We start from the raw sequence: 17,808 nt of genomic DNA on the forward strand, positions 1-17,808 counted from the left end.
CTTTAAGCTGGGAGTTTCTTCAACACATAATCCAAGTACAGACTCACATTTATCTTGGTGTATTTTTTACTTGAGCTCTTATGCACATATGGAGAGAGATGTCTGTTTGGGCTGCTGCATCACAAATTTGGTTTTCTTTAATTTTTCATGTAATAGTAATGGGACATTATAATTTTTCAAAGCAATGCATTTCTTTTTTAAAAAGATGACAAATACACGAATGCACTCACTAATATATACCTGTGTCCCAGTACACTTTTCATCTGTGCACAATTTGTATATGCAACAAAAGTTGTGTTGTTATTTTACCTTTGCACCTTTTTATTTTATGGATAAATACTTGTGGCTACATTTTCCTTAAGATTGAAAAAGCATGCCAAAGGATTTCATAGAAGAAAAATCATCTGCTTGATCAACTTTGTTTATGGCACATTTAAGTCTAAGAATGTTTATTGCAGCAAGAAGCCATCACCTAACATTTTAAAGTTAGCGTTTCCCATACTTGACCTGAGAGAGGGGGGAATAAAATGAGTCAAATTTATTTTGGTAAAGAAATCAGCTGGTAATATATGTCATATGGAGCCATAAATGTTTCAGATGTATTAGTGTGATCTTAACAAACAATTAATTTGAAATAAAATGTTGCTTGTGGAGCTTGGTGCCGATAAGCCAAAAACATCCAAAGCCATGATGTATGGTAAATGATCTGTAAAACCATTACTTAAAGCTATATTATTCTATATTTTGTATATAAAAAATACTGAAATTTTTTTGGAGATGTTTTTGCTTTGAGTAAGTTTCCTGTTGCCTGTTGCTTGGGAAATATCTAGGAATAGATGCAGAGTTGTTCAATGAATGGAAGAGCTTTTTCTGTTCACAGATGGGATTCTAGCAGATATTTGCACAGGAGGAAGTTAGGACATGATTTTTGCCGATTCCCCCCTTCCCTCTGCAGCCTTAACATCACCTTCAAAGAGCTCCCCAGTCTGCCAGAGCAACTTTTCAGGGGGCGGAAGAGAGGATGAAAATTGGTGAAGGATGGGAACATAGGAGTTTGCCATACACTGTTGGAAGAAATCAGTAGAATTCCTATTTAAAAAATCCCATTAAGTGTCCAAAAATAAACATGGTTGATTTTGTGTTCCTTTATAACAACGCTGGGTTTGTATACCTAGAAGTGAGTTCAATGGGACTTCCTTAGGAGTAAATAGCTGCCTTACTTCCCCTCATGCAATGCTTCTTTAGCCACAGTCACCAGTTCTAATATTACTTTTGTTAGGCTGCAGGAAAGTTCTGAAGTTCTCAAAGAACAGCCTTGATCACATCTCAAAACTAGTTTTATACTCTAGATGACTGAGCCCAGCTGTGATTGACGTCTACTACAAGCTGACCCTGCTAAAAAGGACACACTGAGTGTTTGTTTCATATTGTTGGGAAACTGACAGATTGTTCTAAAATATAGTACCAGTGTCCCTGTTTATTTTTTAATCAGTCTTCTACCTGCTTGATCCTTGATGTTTGCAAACACGAAAGTGTCTCAGGTTTATGCTTTTGTATTTGCATAAGGTTTTTGAGAGTTCAGAGCACTTCATGTGCATAATCTTCTTGTAATCCTTAAATCTTGTGCGAGTATTATTACCTGCTAATACTGTCTCTGTACAAAGAGCAACTGTGAGATACTTCATGAGCGAGCTCAGGAGGCATTTTGTAAATGTTGAAATTCCTGCCAGGACCCTTAAGCGTTATTGCTTCTCTGGCAAGAACTATATTTTAAATGGCTCAATACGATTTCGGCGATGGATTTAGTGCAGTGCAAACACTCTGCAATGAAATGAAGCTGTAGTCTGGTTTTCTATGCAGTTACTCTTTGAAAGTGAGGTTGAATGAGATTCAGATTGGTATCAGCGGAGTAGAGAAACCAGAGAGGGGCAGAACAGTAAGAGATAGGGGTGCAGGTTGACAGAAGGTGTGTGCATGCAAACCGTTATGGGCTTCTTCTTTTTTTACATGCATTCCTCCTCAAACCACCATCAAAACACAGATGACATCGACTGAACCAACATATCAGGAACTCGGCACTTTACAGAACCGTCATGGCACAACAACATGGTTTTTTTTCTTTTTTCTTTTTAAATAATTTTTATTAACAGGCCAATCAAATCACATTAATTCCAAATCATAATAGTTCCAAATTATACAGCCAAATTTTTTGTTGGGGGTACCCATACTTCGAGCTCCGAAAGGGATCCAAGTTTGTCATGAATCAGATGAGTTTGTTTTAATTTGTAATTTGAATTGAACAGATGAGGAAAAATTGTATGTGGTGGTGATATGAAGGGACTGAAGAATGTTGTTTTTAGTGCAGACAATCGTAGGTTTTTTTGTTTTCAAGGCAAGCTTCTAGCGATTATACATATGACTTACGGTAAGTTCCAGACTGTTCTGTGCCTGGTGAATGTGCAATCATGGCAGATTAAATTTCCAGTACCCATGAGCCTTGCCTCATACCCATCACTCACTAGCAGAAACAGAATAATCCATTCAAAATTTAGCATTCATACAGTGGTTTTTGGAAGCATTTCACTTACCTTATCTTGTAATTCTTTGAACAACCCTAGCAGGCAGGGTTGCCAGTTGTCAGATTATGGCCCCAAGATGAGGTTTTGGGGTTAATTCTCGGGGAACTGTCCCCTTGATGGCTTCTAAATGTGCAGGTATGCTAGACTAGCTAGTGAATTCCCGTGGCTGCAGTGTTGCTAACTTGCTGAACAGATAAGTGGGAACATGCATTTTAAAAGTATCACAATTCTGAATAAATTTGCGTCTCTTCCGCCCAACTCCCCCCACCCCCAAGTCTGTTTTCCTACTTTCTCCCCATTTCTGTGAGCCTATACATCACCAACTTCCTCGCTTTCATGGCTGGTCCATGCACTCAGGCTCTATTGTTGACTCTTCAGAACGGGCAACCTGGTAACATCACCAAGATCTGGAGTTGCAGACATTGGGGTGCTGGAGAATTGGTAACCCTTCAAGGGGCAGACTTGTATTATCCTCTGCCGAGCAGCTGTTTCAATTGGGGCAGGGTCCTTTGTGCTCTTACTTTGTAGAACTCCTGGCCATAGCTCTGTGGTTGAGTGTTGACACAAAGTCCCAATTTCAGCCCCTGACATTTCTAGGTAGGACTGGGAGATATCAGTCTGAAACCAAGGAGAGCGACTGGCCGTCAGTGAAGATAATACTGAGCCAGATGGACCATTGCTGTGCTCGGTATACGCAAATTCCTATATTCCTTGTTCTCTGGTGCCCACATTAACATTTCTCCAGAGTCAGGGGGAGACTTCTCTCTTCCCAAGCATTTAATTTATTTTGCATAGCTGCGGCTGCGATATAGCCTTTTCACCTAAGCATGGTGATTACCATTTAGATCCTTAACTGATGAAGAACTGCGTGAAATTTGCGCTTGCTGGGAGGGTGGCGAGTTTGACTTGCTACCAGTCATGGGTGTATGGTCACTTGCAATGTTTCCACTCTTGGCCTTTTGTTTGTTTTTGCTTGCAATCCATCATATTTGAACTGTGATTTTTTTATAGAATTGTGGAGTTGGAAGGGACCCAGTCATCCAGCCCAACCCTGTTGCAGTGCAAGAACCTTTTACCTCGTATGGGACTCGAACGCAGGACCCCTGAGACTAAGAGCTTCATGCTCTCCCATGCCATCTTGTGCCTAAGAGTAATAAAATAAAAGAGTTGTTAATAATAATAATAATAATAATAATAATAATAATAATAATAATAAATGATAATAATATTTCAGATTGAAAGCTGTGCAGGGGAGAGACCTGCACCTCCTAGCTGGCAAAGGGCGCGGCGCTCTTCGTCTCTCGCGCGCGGTTAGGGCACGGAGCAGAAAAGTACGGGACTTTGCAGCTCTTGCGCGAGCTGCTTTTCGGCTGTTGCTGCTGCTTTTCTTTTCTTTTTGTCGGCAAAAACAAATGTGACTTGGTGAGGGAGGGAGGAGCGGAAACGCCTTCCCCTTTAAACCCGCCCTCTGCTGCTCACTCCGAGAGCTCGCGCCTCCTCACTCGCACAACGGGCTCCTCGGGTGCCGCAAGCGCCGCGCCTCGCTTTCCGCGCGCGCCCAGCAGCCGCTTCTTGCGCGGCCGGGACGGCGACGGCGGCTGCGCGCCCCGGCGCCCCTCGGCTCCCTTCAGCGCCGAGAGGAGAAGCCGGGCAAGGTGGCGAGGATGCTCCCCGCCGCCCAGCACTTGCTCCGGGGCTGCAGGAGAAGGTGGCGAGCGCCTCAGCCCCTGGTGCTCCTCGCCGCTCCTCTGAGAAGGGAGAGCGGCGGCTTTCTCCCAGCGGACCGGCTGCAGGTGAGTGGCGGACACGGCTTGCCCCCAGGCGCAGGCGGCGACCCCGTCGCTCGCTGCTTCCTCCTCCTTTCTTGGCTCAGGCCTGAGGAAAGAAACTTCTTAGCGCACGCGCCACCCGCTCCTTCCTCGGCAAGGCAAGGCGCTTGCCCGGCTTTGGCCGTCTGTTGCTCCACAGCCTTCCTGCCTTGCTGGAACTTCGGCCGCCCGCCCGCCCGCGGGGACACGCCCGCGAGACGGCGAAGTATAAAGTTGCAGCTGGGCGGGGAAGAGAGGAAGGAGCCGCCCTCTTCTTCCTCCTCCGCCTTGGTCTCTGTAGTCTTGAGTTTCAGGCTGTAATCGTGTTTTCCGGCTTGGGGGCGAGGGAGGATGCTTACATTAATAGGGTGGGGTGGCAGGGTAGGGAAGGGTTCCCCCACCTGTCACTGCTTTGGATTCCATTTGCTGATCAGAACCATCTGCGTGCAAACTCAGGAGGAGGAGGAGGTACCCAGGCCGACTCCAAAGAGAGGGAATATGAAAGCAAGTCCCATTTTTAAGTCCCACAAAAAAGTGCATTAAATTTGTTGTTAGCCCGGTTTTCTGAACTGGGAAGGGCGGGTATAATTTTTTTTATTATTATTATTATTTAGAGCAAAAGCAAGAAGCCAAACACTTGAATGCTTGTTAACCTATGGTGTAAGCTTCCACATGATTTACACATTCTGATCCTAGGTGTATTTACATGGCAGTAAATCCTGTTGCATTCAGTGATACTGTCTTCCTTGTAAATGCCTTTTTTTTTTTGTAGACTTGAGTGCTGTGAACTGGGAATGTTGCTACTGTCAGAGGAAGGTTACATGCATGCTCAGCTGTAAATAAGAGAGCCTATGTGTACATGCTGTGGGGGTTTTATTCTCTGAGCCGCCAATGGGATTTCAGTCCTTAGGTATTAATAGCTCATTAATCGCCCATTCACTAAAACCATTTTAAAGCACTAATGGCGTCCCGAGTCCTATCCTGCCTTGTTGGAATATGTGCACCTTGCAAAATGTCGGAAGAAGGCAACCTTATTACATTGACTGTGAACATTAAAGAGAGGCTGCAAAGTGCTAGCTTACCAGCGATATCTCAGAGTGCTCTTCTGTAATCCTAGAAGACTCAGTGTTAATCATTCTCCTGCACAGTTGTGTTTCATTATTAGGAAGCCTGTGGGGATGGTCCCATAGGAGACACCAATTAGTTCAGCTAGCTGAAGCAGTGGTAGGTAGCTTCTTATTCTTTTCACCTTGCCTGTCACTCTTTTTCATACCTTACATTACAGGTTGTCAAACAGGCTTCCTAGTGGTCTGCACCTCGAGAGAGAAAGAGAAAAAGGTGTTGGTGCAACAAATAATATAGTATTAAATTAGTATGGAAGTTAGTTCTTGCTACCCAGCCCCCAGCACCAGTATTACATAGAAATCTAAGGTATATATAGGTAATTGATACTCTGTGTGCTTTCCTTAAGATAAGAGTTTTGTGAATCGCGAAAGTTGCTGACAGATGTTTAGCCACCAGCTTTTTTATATCTGTGCAGCTAGTGGCTTTTCATTCCTTGCCAAACCTTTATACAGGAGTAAAGGATTTCTCTCTTTGCGAGCCTCTAGGCATATCTGAGACAAATGCATTTGGCAGGAGTTATTGCATTGTTCAGGGAAAACGGTGATGATAGGAGTCAGTTTCTTGTTGCTTGGAGGCAAAGTCTTCCCCTATGACAGGCAAAACAAAGAAGGTCTTCAAAATCCGGAGTTGAAAGCCATGACCCCCCCAGCACTTTTCTTCTTCTTAACTTGTCCTAGTTCTGAAAGGGTAATGAATCATCCATGGAAAGCGTTTTAAATAACACTTGATTTAGCACAGCTGCACGCTTTTTGGATTGAGTCTGGCACGGAGACAATGTTGTTTGGAAAACAGAAAATTTGCATAGAAATGAATCCTGCAAATAAATATGTGCTTGATAAATCGACAGGGTTTGGTAAACCTGTCACTTGCAAGTGCCTGCTTTTAGATACTGCAAAGCGTTTGTCTTCATTACCATAATTTCTGGAACTTTTAGGGCACGTATCCCTGGAACTCAATCACTTTATATTTTATGGACAGCACAGTAGCAATGTAGACAAGCAGTTCTAATATTCCACCCCATCTCATTTTGTGTACTGTACACTTATAGTTAAGTGAATCATAACTATTCATTTACTTCTTAATGTGTACCATGTGGCAAGGTTATCAGTAACTTTGGTTTTACTCCCTTGGAAAATGGAAGCTTGAGCATCGTTTGGCATCGCTTCTAGTAAACACCTTTTCATGGATTTGTATTCAGAGACACTTGCTTAAAAATATGCTGTGGGAATGCCAAGGGGCCTTGACGGTGCAGGGTATAAATCTTTAAAACAATAAAGTTCTTCATCAAGTGGTTGTATTGCTGCATCCCATATTGAGGGCCTCTGAGATGACTATAAATCTGCTTCATTGTCTTGCAAGACAGATTATTTAAAAACGATCTGTAGTATTCCTATAGGGAAGATTATGTGCTTGGTTTGCAATTGTGTCCATAATATTGTTCTGAAGTGCATAGGGTATATAAAAAACTGCATGCATGAAAAAGAAGATTGTGGTGCTTTTTACTGTATATGCTGTAATTGAAAGTTAAAACTTAAAATTGTAAATAATAGCAAAATATAACCAACAGTTGCATTAATCCTCTGTCATGGTTAATGCTAGCAATCCACTTTTCTAATTTGACACAAACGTCTGCAGCAAATCCATTTTCAAACTATTATGCTAGATTTGGAACCATTAAATGTGCTATTACTGAGTTGCAAATGGGATTTGGAAAAACAGAACCTGTGCTAGATCTAATATTCAACAAAGTGCTTCTGGTAGTGACAATGGCTGTTCAGTGGAACTCCTCCAACTTTTCTCTTTGTGCACTCTTAAATCTGTTCTGGGGGTCCCTCCAATCATCTGGAGCAGATTCAGGGGTGCACATGGGAAAAGAAGAGGGAGAAGACATTCCTTTGTGTAGAAATCCTTATGATAATGAAAACATTTTGTTAGATACTGCCCTCGGTGATTTTGCATTATACCCAAATGTACATCCATAAATTGACAATTATGTTTAACCTTTTGATATTACTTTGGAAACAGTTGCTTAAATTTGATATCCAGCCCAAATTTTTGATTGCATAAATTCCAACTTGGTGGAAAGGAGAAGTTTGGCTTAAATGGGATGCCCAATGCCATGTAGATTGCACAGCCTATGCTGATTCTGGTGCTATTTCTTTTAGCCAGGTGTGTGTTGGCTAGATGGGGGAAATGTGGCAGAACAAGAAAGAAGTACAGAATCAAATATCAGGTGCAAGTGGATTGTATTGCATGAATCAATCAATTCATGAATCAATCAGACCCTCTTCCCTTTTGTGGATCTGCCCTGGCCCACTTGGCCTAAAATGGTAGATTTATATTACTTTCCTCCTACATAATCATTATTACTTTCAGCCCCTCTCAGGAAAGCTCCATGTGGAACTCGGAATTTTGAGGATCCAATTTTATTTTAAAACTAGAGCAAGGAAGCCTTCACAAGATCAAGTCCCAAATTCTTCTTCATTTCGCCTAAAGGTGTGTAATGAAAACACCAGCAGAACCTTCTGGGGAAAGCATTGCACAAATGGGGAGCTAATGCAGAAAAGGCCTGTTTCTCATGTTGCCACCCTCTGGACTTCTGTTGAGGAGACATACGAAGAAGGGCCTTAGGGTTAGGGTAGGTTCATATGGAGAGAGGCGGTCCTTGAGGTATTGCGGTCCTGAGCTTACCTCACATCATTGTTAGGGGCATGGGTCCCCTAAAATGAGAAAGCAAGTTATAAGAACAGTGATTTTGTCAATTACCCAACCAATTCAGCCTGTTTCCTAAAGGGAACCTGACATGCAATTGCTTGGTGCACTTGCAAACATTCCTCTTAATCCTTAAACACAATAAAGCACATTTTTCAAAGGCATGTAAACCAGCTTGACTGCATTTCCTCTGTAGCTGAAGCAGGAGAATGTATGTCTAAGTCTAATGGGTAGTGGAACAGATTCCCAGACTTGCAGAGGCAAGGGAAAAAATCCATAATACAGTATATATGGTGTGCCACTACAGAGGAAATAAAAGGTGGTTCTCCCATTATCCCTGACCATTGATGATACTTGGCTGGGGCTGATTGAATCCAACTTGTTTACTGCCAACAAACAACGATCTGGAGGTTTGAAGCCCTTCATTACAAATAAACCCAGGACTCTTCCTTAGTCATGATTTGTTTAGCTGTTCTGTTGGGTAGTTACTAAGCTTCGAAAACATGAGGCAAGAAAAACGAAACAAACTTTGCACATACAAGCTATGGCTTGTTTGCTCATCTGTGGGATAATTTGGGGTGAACTCATGGTTAAACCACAGAGCCTAGGGCTTGCCGATCAGAAGGTCGGTGGTTTGAATCCCCGCAACGGAGTGAGCTCCCATTGCTCGGTCCCAGCTCCTGCCAACCTAGCAGTTCGTAAACACATGACAGTGCAAGTAGATAAATAGGTACCGCTCTGGCGAGAAGGTAAACGGCGTTTCCGTGTGCTGCTCTGGTTCGCCAGAAGCAGGTTAGTCATGCTGACCACATGACCTGGAAACTATACTCCAGCTTCCTTGGCCAGTAAAGCGAGATGAGCGCCGCAACCCCAGAGTCGTCCGTGACTGTATCTAACAGTAGGGGTCCCTTTACCTTTACCATGGTTTGTTAAACCATAGCTTAAGCAAACCATGACCCAGGGTTATGTGTGAACAAGGTCTTGAGACAGAGCAGTAAAAACAACAGCACCGGAAGATAGCCACAAATAACGACAGTATTATTGAAGTGAAGAAATAAGTATAAAGCTGCAAGGAAATGAGCATTTGTGAAAGGTTGCTTAAATCTTTGTTTTTTATATCAATGTTGTCTAAATATATAACACAAATATATAACAACACAAATATATAACACAAATATATAACACAATGAGAGATCACATTTCTACTTCTAAGGTTTTTTTTAAAAAAAAGCAACCAACCAACCAAATACTGCGGTTGTGCTCAGAATCTTGACAATGGCCTTGGCTTTAATTCTCTTCTGCCACATTCTTTTCTTCCACATTCAGTTGAAGGGGGGAAATTGTGTTGAATGATTTTTGCAGGTTTTAAGAACCTGACACTCAGTGATCAAAGTGAAAGATTGAAAATAGAAACTTAACATAACATGCCCAAGACATGCTTCAACTTTCTACTTCCAAAATTCTACATATCATTAGCAAAGAAGTTTGAGAGCATTGTACCAGACATCTAGTATATTTGACAGCAATATTGTATTTTCAAGCTAATGGGCATCACACATTCTTTCAGCTGAAGTTTACGCTTCCCTACCTGCTATGATAACATACAGTAATGCCAGTTCCTTGCGGCAAACTTGGGAGCCAGCCTTTAAAATTCTCATTCAATATCCTCAATCTGTCTGCTTTCTGGCGCAATCAACCTTCTCTCTCACTCTCTCAGATCAAGACTACATACAATTTTCTTCAAAATCGGGACTGAAACTCACTCCAAACTATGGTTTCACATTTTGCATTTAAAGGAGATCCTGGTTAAGCATACCTGTAATTAATAGTGCTGATGCCAGCTTTATGTATATAAATGTCTGTATGTCTCCTTTGTGGGCTAACCCTCCTAAGAGTGCTTGCATCGTACTGATACAGAAACCAGTCTTAAAATATTGGGCATCTCATAGGCCTCTGGTTGGCCACTGTAAGAATTAAGTACTGCCTGGGATGGACCTTTATCCTGATCCAGCAGGATAAAGGGGGGCGGGAGCGCTGTGGTCTAAACTACTTAGCCTCTTGGGCTTGCTGATCAGAAGGTCTCAGGTTTGAATCTGTGTAACAGAGTGAGCTCCCATTGCTCTATCCCAGCTTCTGCCAACCTAGCAGTTCGAAAGCATACCAGTGCAAGTAGATAAATAGGTACCACTGTGGCGGGAAGGTAAAAGGCATTTCCATGTGCTCTGGCTTCCATCGCGGTGTTCTATTGCGCCAGAAGCTTTTTAGTCATGCTGGCCACATGACCCAGAAAGCTATCTGTGGACAAACTCCGCCTCCTTCGGCCTGAAGCGAGATGAGCACCACAACCCCATAGTTGCCTTTGACTGGACTTAACCGTCCAGGGGTCCTTTACCTTTTTTACCTGATCCAGCAGAGCTCTTCCTTTGTGTGTGTGAGTGAGTGTTCGCATATAACAAAGTTTTATTCATATAGCATATAAATAATATCCCATATAAATGATGCAACAGCCATTTAAAATGAAGGCAAGCACTGTGTTTATTAACTAAAACATTATTAGAACAGTGACAGCTGAAAACAATGCAGAACATTTATCTATTAGTTAAAAGCAAAAGGTCTGTTTAAAAATAGTAAAGGGGTTCATTGCTTAAAGGAGGAGGAATTCCAGGGATAATAACATAAGAAGGAAAGATGCTCAAAGGCCCATCTAGAATCATAGAATTTTAGAGTTCAGAGGAATCATGTGGGTCATCTAGTCCAATCCCCTGCTATGCCAAAATCATTTGCCCAATGTGGGGCTTGAATCTACAATCCTGATACAGTAGTACCCGGGTTAAGAACTTAATTTGTTCTGGGGGTCTGTTCTTAACCTGGAAGTGTTCTTAACCTGAGGTACCACTTTAGCTAATAGGGCCTACCGCCGTGTGGTTTCTGTTCTCATTCTGAAGCAAAGTTCTTAACCCAAGGTACTATTTCTGGGTTAGCGGAGTCTGTAACCTGAAGCGTCTGTAACCCGAGGTACCAGTGTATTAAGAGTCCCGGGCTCTACCAACTGAACTATCCTAGGTCTAGTCCATCGTTTGGTTTCCCCAGTGCCCAAACACACTTTTAGGAAGCCTGCAATATCGTTCTCCCACTCCTAGTCACCAGCAAATGATTTGGAGGCATTCTGCTTCTTACACATAGTAAATATATATATTGTGTCTTTATAACTTTAGTCTCCATGAATAAGTAGCATACATTTGGAGACCGGGTACCAGTTTACTTAACCACAATAAACAGAGCTATATGCATCAGCCATTAGTGGCTAACGTTGTAGCTGAGTTTGCACCACAACATCTTTGAACAAGATTCAAATCAAGGCACGTTTGTTACTTGCTGCCATGAGAGAGTACAGAGAGATGCAGGCAGGCAGAGCAAAACTATTTAGATGTCTCATCCAAATGTTCTGATTTCTGATCCTGTAGCTAAAGCCCCCCAGCATAAGTGCAAGTTTTGCTTTGCAAATTACTCTTGTCTGTCGTTGCCAACAGACTGCTATCATTCTTGACACTTTCCCTGCCTAGAGGTGCTGGATGACATAGATTCAACAATGCAGTTGAATGTCTCCTCTCAGGTGAGCTCTTCAGTTGATGTAGAGCACAGAAAGGGACACTTTCTTAACCTACTTAAAAGCTTTGTAATAGATCCTGCCATCCCCCAGTACATCAGCAGCAGCTGTAATGAATCATTCCTTAGCCTTGGAGAAGAGCTTTCCAAATATATCTTGCATCTGTACAGTTGGCATCTTATTTATGTTCCTTTGTCTCATGAGGTTAATTTCCTTGGTGATTTTGCCTGCTACACAGTAGGCAGGCAGGCCTGAGTCCATGATATAGTTAGATCAGAGACTGTGAAGAAAGCATTTTGAATTTCTTGGAATTCACTTACGTGTCCTTGACTTTATGCCCTAGTTTTATGTCATGGAACTGGCAAAAACCTAGGGTCAGCCTAAGTATGTACACCGTCATGTGATAGACAACAATCCCATGACTGCAGACATGGGGAATGAATCTCCAACAAATGTAGCCTATAGCTCTGTATGTGATTTTTTTCTTACCAGGAGAGAGCACTAGGGCCATGAAATTGCAGCAGATGAAGAAGCGAGGCTTCATCATTCCTTCCTCGGCTGTGTCGAAGTTCCAGCCTGGACTTGTGTTTTTGGTTACACACCTCACTTAGGTGCATTCAGAACAGCCTGTTACTTCCCAGTGGAAAGATTCTCTACTCTCCAAGGGATTTAGTGGGTAGTAGATAAACATAGAAGTCCCAACAGACACTAGTAACCTGTCTTCTGTTATGATGAGTGGGGGAGAGAATTTATATGTGCCTTTTCCTCAAGTAAATTTGTCTTGTGCTTTCTCCGCCCCCCTGATAATTCCAGTGGTAGCATATCTTACAAATATGCCATGCATCCACACGAAAGGTAGGTTAATACGTCCTACAAAATGAATGTGTTCTAAAGTTTTGATCCAAGATTATTATAATCTGCCATTTTGTTTTATTTGAGATTCCTCCCCCTCTCACAGGAACACTTCATTGCAAAAAAATTCTTGTCTAAGTCAGAAAACATCATGTGAATAAGCTTTAGTTTTGGCTTGTTGATGTGCACAAGTAGAGCTTCTTGGATCTTAAAATGCAAATTTAAAAAGAGAGAGTGAGAGAGTCCATAGAAGGCCAATAAAAGGCAAGACATTTTGTGGTCCAAGCTTGTCATCTGTTTTGTGAATATTGCATTGCAGAGTCTGGAGAAAAGCCAGGCAGATCCTCTCATCCCTATTACAAGGAACTTGCCTGCCTCAGCACTTGTAACAACAACATCCATTCTCTTGCTTTCGATTTTGGTTCAGTGCCAATGTGACATAATGGAATTGAGAGTGGCATACTGCCACTGTAGTATTTTGTTTGGCCAAGGGGCTGGGTTATAGTTGCTACTTTCAGATTAAGGGTAAAAGCTTATTCAGAAGGTTTAATTATGGAGTTAGAGCTCCTATCTCAACCCTTTCTGAAATTGGGCTTTTGGAGCAACAATTCTGCTGAAAATGATCTCTGTTATAACGTGCTACTGCAACAAAATGTTTCAGTGTGGAATAGTTGGCTATCTTTATGGTTCCAGCCAGTATTCTCCAGTGTTCTGTATGCCATCCTCCCCATTGAAACTTAGCATTATGTAGCTACTAAGCATGCATACGCCTCAATAAACTGTTTTGGGTTTTCCCATTTCTTTCTCTCATAAATATTTCTCCCCCATTGTTCGGTAAACTTTGGGTTGTGCATGGATGGTGTCATTTTGGCTACATGAGTTGTTACTATGATTTTTCTTAAGATAACCAAATTCTTAAGGTAACCACATTGTATGTGATGGTCCCTAATACCATAAGTCTACAGTGGTACCTCAGGTTATAGACGCTTCAGGTTACAGACTCCTGTAACCCAGAAATAGTACCTCGGGTTAAGAACAGTGTGGTGTAGTGGTTAAGAGCGGTAGTCTCATAATCTGGGGAACCGGGTTCGTGTCTCCGCTCCTCCACATGCAGCTGCTGGGTGACCTTGGGCCAGTCACACTTCTCTGAAGTCTCTCAGCCCCACTCACCTCACAGAGTGTTTGTTGTGGGGGAGGAAGGGAAAGGAGAATGTTAGCCGCTTTGAGACTCCTGAAGGGGAGTGAAAGGCGGGATATCAAATCCAAACTCTTCTTCTTCTTCTTCTTCTTCTTTAGGATGAGAACAGAAATCGGGCGGCGGCAGTAGGAGGCCTGGTTAAGTAGGAGGTACCTCAGGTTAAGAACAGTTTCAGGTTAAGAATGGACCTCCAGAACGAATTAAGTTCTTAACCTGAGGCACCACTGTACTAGTAATCTATATAGCAAACAAAATGAAGCTAATCAGAGTATTTCAAAACCATGCTTTATCTTGGGGAGCAAGTAGTTTATTTCAGTACACAACAAACATTCACCCACTTAAATCATTTACTCTTTCACATGCTTAAGCTTGATATTATAAGGCAGATGATATATTTTTGGCAATAAATGTTCTCTACTTTTTATTAACAATCTCCTTGATTCAATTTACTTCTCTTAGCATATATTAATTATAATGCGCTGACTCAAGTATTTTTGTGGTGATGGTTGCAGCTCTAGCAGTGATTGGGTGAGCTGCTTTAAGTGTCACAGATGTGGTTACAAGAATCTCTGGTCGCCATTGAACTACCACCCCAGGCTTGAATTTCAAACTTTTGTGTGAAAAATTCAGTAAAATCTTTGGCTACAGGCTTATAGACACCCTGCTGTTTTTCTTCAGTTAGATCTTTATATATTATGCAGTATTTGCAAATACTGTGTAATCTTTGAGATCTGTAGGGAAGCTTCAAAAGTCTTCTGACAGCTTTGTAGACTCTTCCTCATTCATGTTGTAACCTGCAAGGTGGCCCTGGATCTAACCTTCCCTATCCAGAAAAAAATGAAAAAGGAAATAGCTCACTGCAAACACAGCTTGCAAGCTAAACCCAGCAAACTGTTATTATGTATAACTGGCACCTGGGAGATAAGGCTTCAGTAACGTGCCTTTAATTAGAAAGTCAAGTTTTCAAAAGAAATCCTGGAAAAAAGGGAGGGGAGAGAGTGAGCTTTTCAAGTCCTACAATCAACAGTTCTACTTAATGTAAAATACTGGGAAATGAAAAGCTATCAAAAGACTTAAAAAGACAAAATAGACAAAAGCATAGCGGAAGAGGAGTTAGCTTCTTAAAGCATCCATCCTCTAGAAATTTAAATAGTCTTTTGCGGGGGGGGGGGAGAGATAAAGTCTGTGCTTTTCTGAACAGTTTGCATGCAAATCCTTACTGAAATGGAAATGTGGTTGTGTTTTTCTTTGAAAGAATGGTTGTATGAAATTATTCTACTTTACAGGAGAGGCAGCTGTCATGTAACAAGGGAATGAATGCACTGAAAGCTATGTTCCCTTGATGGATTGCATGCTGAAGAACCCAGGTTCATGTCTTGTCTTCTTTAGCTACAAGGATCAGGTAGCAGCTGGTGGTAAAGACCTTGTGCTTTAGACCCTGGAGATCCAGTTCTTGTCAGAATAGACACTAGTTGGACTGAAAACAGTTTCATATATTTGAGGGTTGCCAGAGTCTCGAAGCTACCAACATGAGTTTGACCAAACTGTGGGAGGCAGTGGAAGACTGGCGTGCTCTGGTCCATGGGGTCACGAAGAGTCGGACACGACTAAACAACAAGAGTCTTGAAGGGGTATGGGAAACCTGCAGCTTTCCAGATGTTGTTGAACTATAATTGCTCTCATCTCAGACCATTGACCAAGCTGGCTGTGGTTTATGGGAACTGGAGTCCAAAAACATTTGAAGGGTCAATGGTTCTTCTACAGCAGGATTTCCCAAATTTAGGTCTCTGGCTGTTGTTAGACCAAAACTGCCATCATCCATAACTAGCAGGACTAATGGTCAGGGATGATGGGAATTGTAGTCTAAAAAGAGGTGGAGACCCAAGTTTTGAGAAACCCTGCTCTAGAGCATGCGTAGCCTACATGGTGCCCTCCAGATGTTGTTGGACTCCTAACTACCATTTTTTCCAACCAGCTTGGTCAGTGGTCAGGGGTTATGAGAACTGTAGTCCAACCGTATCTGGAGGGGACTCTGTGCTGGTGTTCTGTGCTCTATAGAGTGGTGGGTACGAAAGCTGCAATCATGTGCCTACTTCATTGGGCACAGTTTGCACTGAAGTGTGATTGAACTCAGTGGGACTTACTTTCAAGTAAGCACAATTGCACTCCAAGGCAAAGTCTGTGCTCTGGTAACCTCTAGGTTAGATTACTGCCCAGTTTATGCTGTGCTGCTTTGAAAATGGTTTGAAAGCTGCAGCTCATGCAAAATTTTGTGGCCACATTATTGACTAGGATCAGGAGATCTGAACATAAAGCTCTAGTTCTGGTTTGTCAGCATTGACTGCCAGTTTGTTTCCAAACCCAGTTCAGAGTGTGGGTTTTGACCTTATAAAGCTTTACACAGCTTGAGACCCCAATATCTCAAGGGCTCTCTGTCTGAGATTGGCAGCTGAGGCCCTTCTCTATGTGCCCCCTCAAATAAATGTTTGGGGGTTGTACCTGACACTAATAGCTTCTCAGTGTCAGGTGAAGACTTATATATTCTGCCAAGCATTTGGATAACAGTAATGGTTGGGTTTTAGTATCTGCTTTTGATGTTGGGTGAAGGTGGATATTTTTGTTATAAAGGATGAACATATTTAGTTTATTTGTACTGTGTTAATTATCACTCGTATTCCTGTATCTTTTTGTGTGTCACTTGGGTACTTCCTTTGGCTGTGGGAAGTGTTGAACTAATAACTAAACTAAAAATAAGGCAGCCATCATGCTTGTTTTGGTTCCTTTTCCACCTTTAGAGCCAGTGTGGTATAGTGGCTAAGAGCGGTAGTCTCGTAATCTGGGGAATCGGGTTCGCCTCTGCTCCTCCACATGCAGCTGCTGGGTGACCTTGGGCCAGTCATACTTCTCTGAAGTCTCTCAGCCTCACTCACCTCACAGAGTGTTTGTTGTTGGGGAGGAAGGGAAAGGAGAATGTTAGCCGCTTTGAGACTCCTTAAAGGGAGTGGAAAGGCAGGATATCAAATCCAAACTCCTCCTCCTCTTCTTCTTCTTCTTCTTCTTCTTCTTCTTCTTCTTCTTCTTCTTCTTCTTTAGATCATGGAAATTCAGCTGTGCTAATTACTACCAAAAAGTTGAACCATTTATTGTAGTTTAATAAATTTAAGTGCTTCTTTTTTCAGGTGAGGAGCGAGAGCTAGGGGAAGCCTTCCTTTTTGTTGCAAAATAGGTCCATAACGCCAACCCTAAAAAGAGTCTATTCCATACACATTTTGGTGGCTACCATAACAAAGAATAAAAAAGTCAGGGGTCACTTCTTGTGAAGTTTTATAGATTCTCCTTATCCTTAAAAAAAGAAGAAATCTCTTCTGCTGCTGAAATCTCTTTCACATTAACTGGTTTTCATTTTGTATTTGTGTCTGTTTCCAATATATAGCACAAGCAATATTAATATTTGTATATGTGATGCTTTCTATAGTTTTTCACATTAACTACAGAACCAGCAAAGCTAACCCTCCTTAGTCAAATAAGTGCACTGTATTATGTTCACCAAATCCAATGTTCACAGAGAGGAGTGAAAGTAAGGCTGAACATAAGTTGCCAAGTCTGCCTGTTAGAAATTGCTAACCGTTGCAATCTATACACTGCTTCTTTGATCCATTGGGAGTTGGCTGCAGTGTTGTACTGCATACTTTGTGAGAGGAATGTGAAAAGCTTTCCTGTGGCTTTGAAGGATAAAGGGGCAGAGTTCAATACTGGTTGTCACTTTTGAGAAGGCAATTGACTTTTTCACTTCTTTGTCTGGTAATGGTGTCATTGCTGTAGACTCTCTTATTGTGCTGTCCACTTTCTTTTTTTAGTAATGCAAAAGCTATCTTCACATGGCTAGAATTGGACTCTCCCCACATTGGGGCCATTTTCATGCCCTTT

At 42.1% G+C, this 17,808-nt stretch overlaps 1 protein-coding gene across 3 annotated transcripts in view; it reads left to right on the top strand.

Moving 5' to 3' along the window:
• Positions 1 to 4,104: 4,104 nt before the first annotated feature.
• The window catches only part of MCUB (mitochondrial calcium uniporter dominant negative subunit beta), a 69,485-nt gene continuing 55,781 nt past the window's right edge, over positions 4,105 to 17,808 (top strand). Inside the window, exons 1-2 of one of the 3 annotated variants that reach the window (XM_079990300.1) lie at positions 4,636 to 4,704; positions 4,822 to 4,887. Coding sequence is in view for 2 of the 3 variants with exons in the window: in XM_079990299.1 (XP_079846425.1) it covers positions 4,244 to 4,372 (129 nt within the window). In the remaining variant the exon portion in view is untranslated. Of the gene's footprint in view, positions 4,373 to 4,635; positions 4,705 to 4,821; positions 4,888 to 17,808 lie in introns of those variants that run through there. The other 2 variants (XM_079990299.1, XM_079990298.1) reach the window with 2 other exon arrangements.

Source organism: Podarcis cretensis (assembly GCF_951804945.1).
Source record: "Podarcis cretensis genome assembly, chromosome: 9".
Lineage (NCBI taxonomy): Eukaryota > Metazoa > Chordata > Lepidosauria > Squamata > Lacertidae > Podarcis > Podarcis cretensis.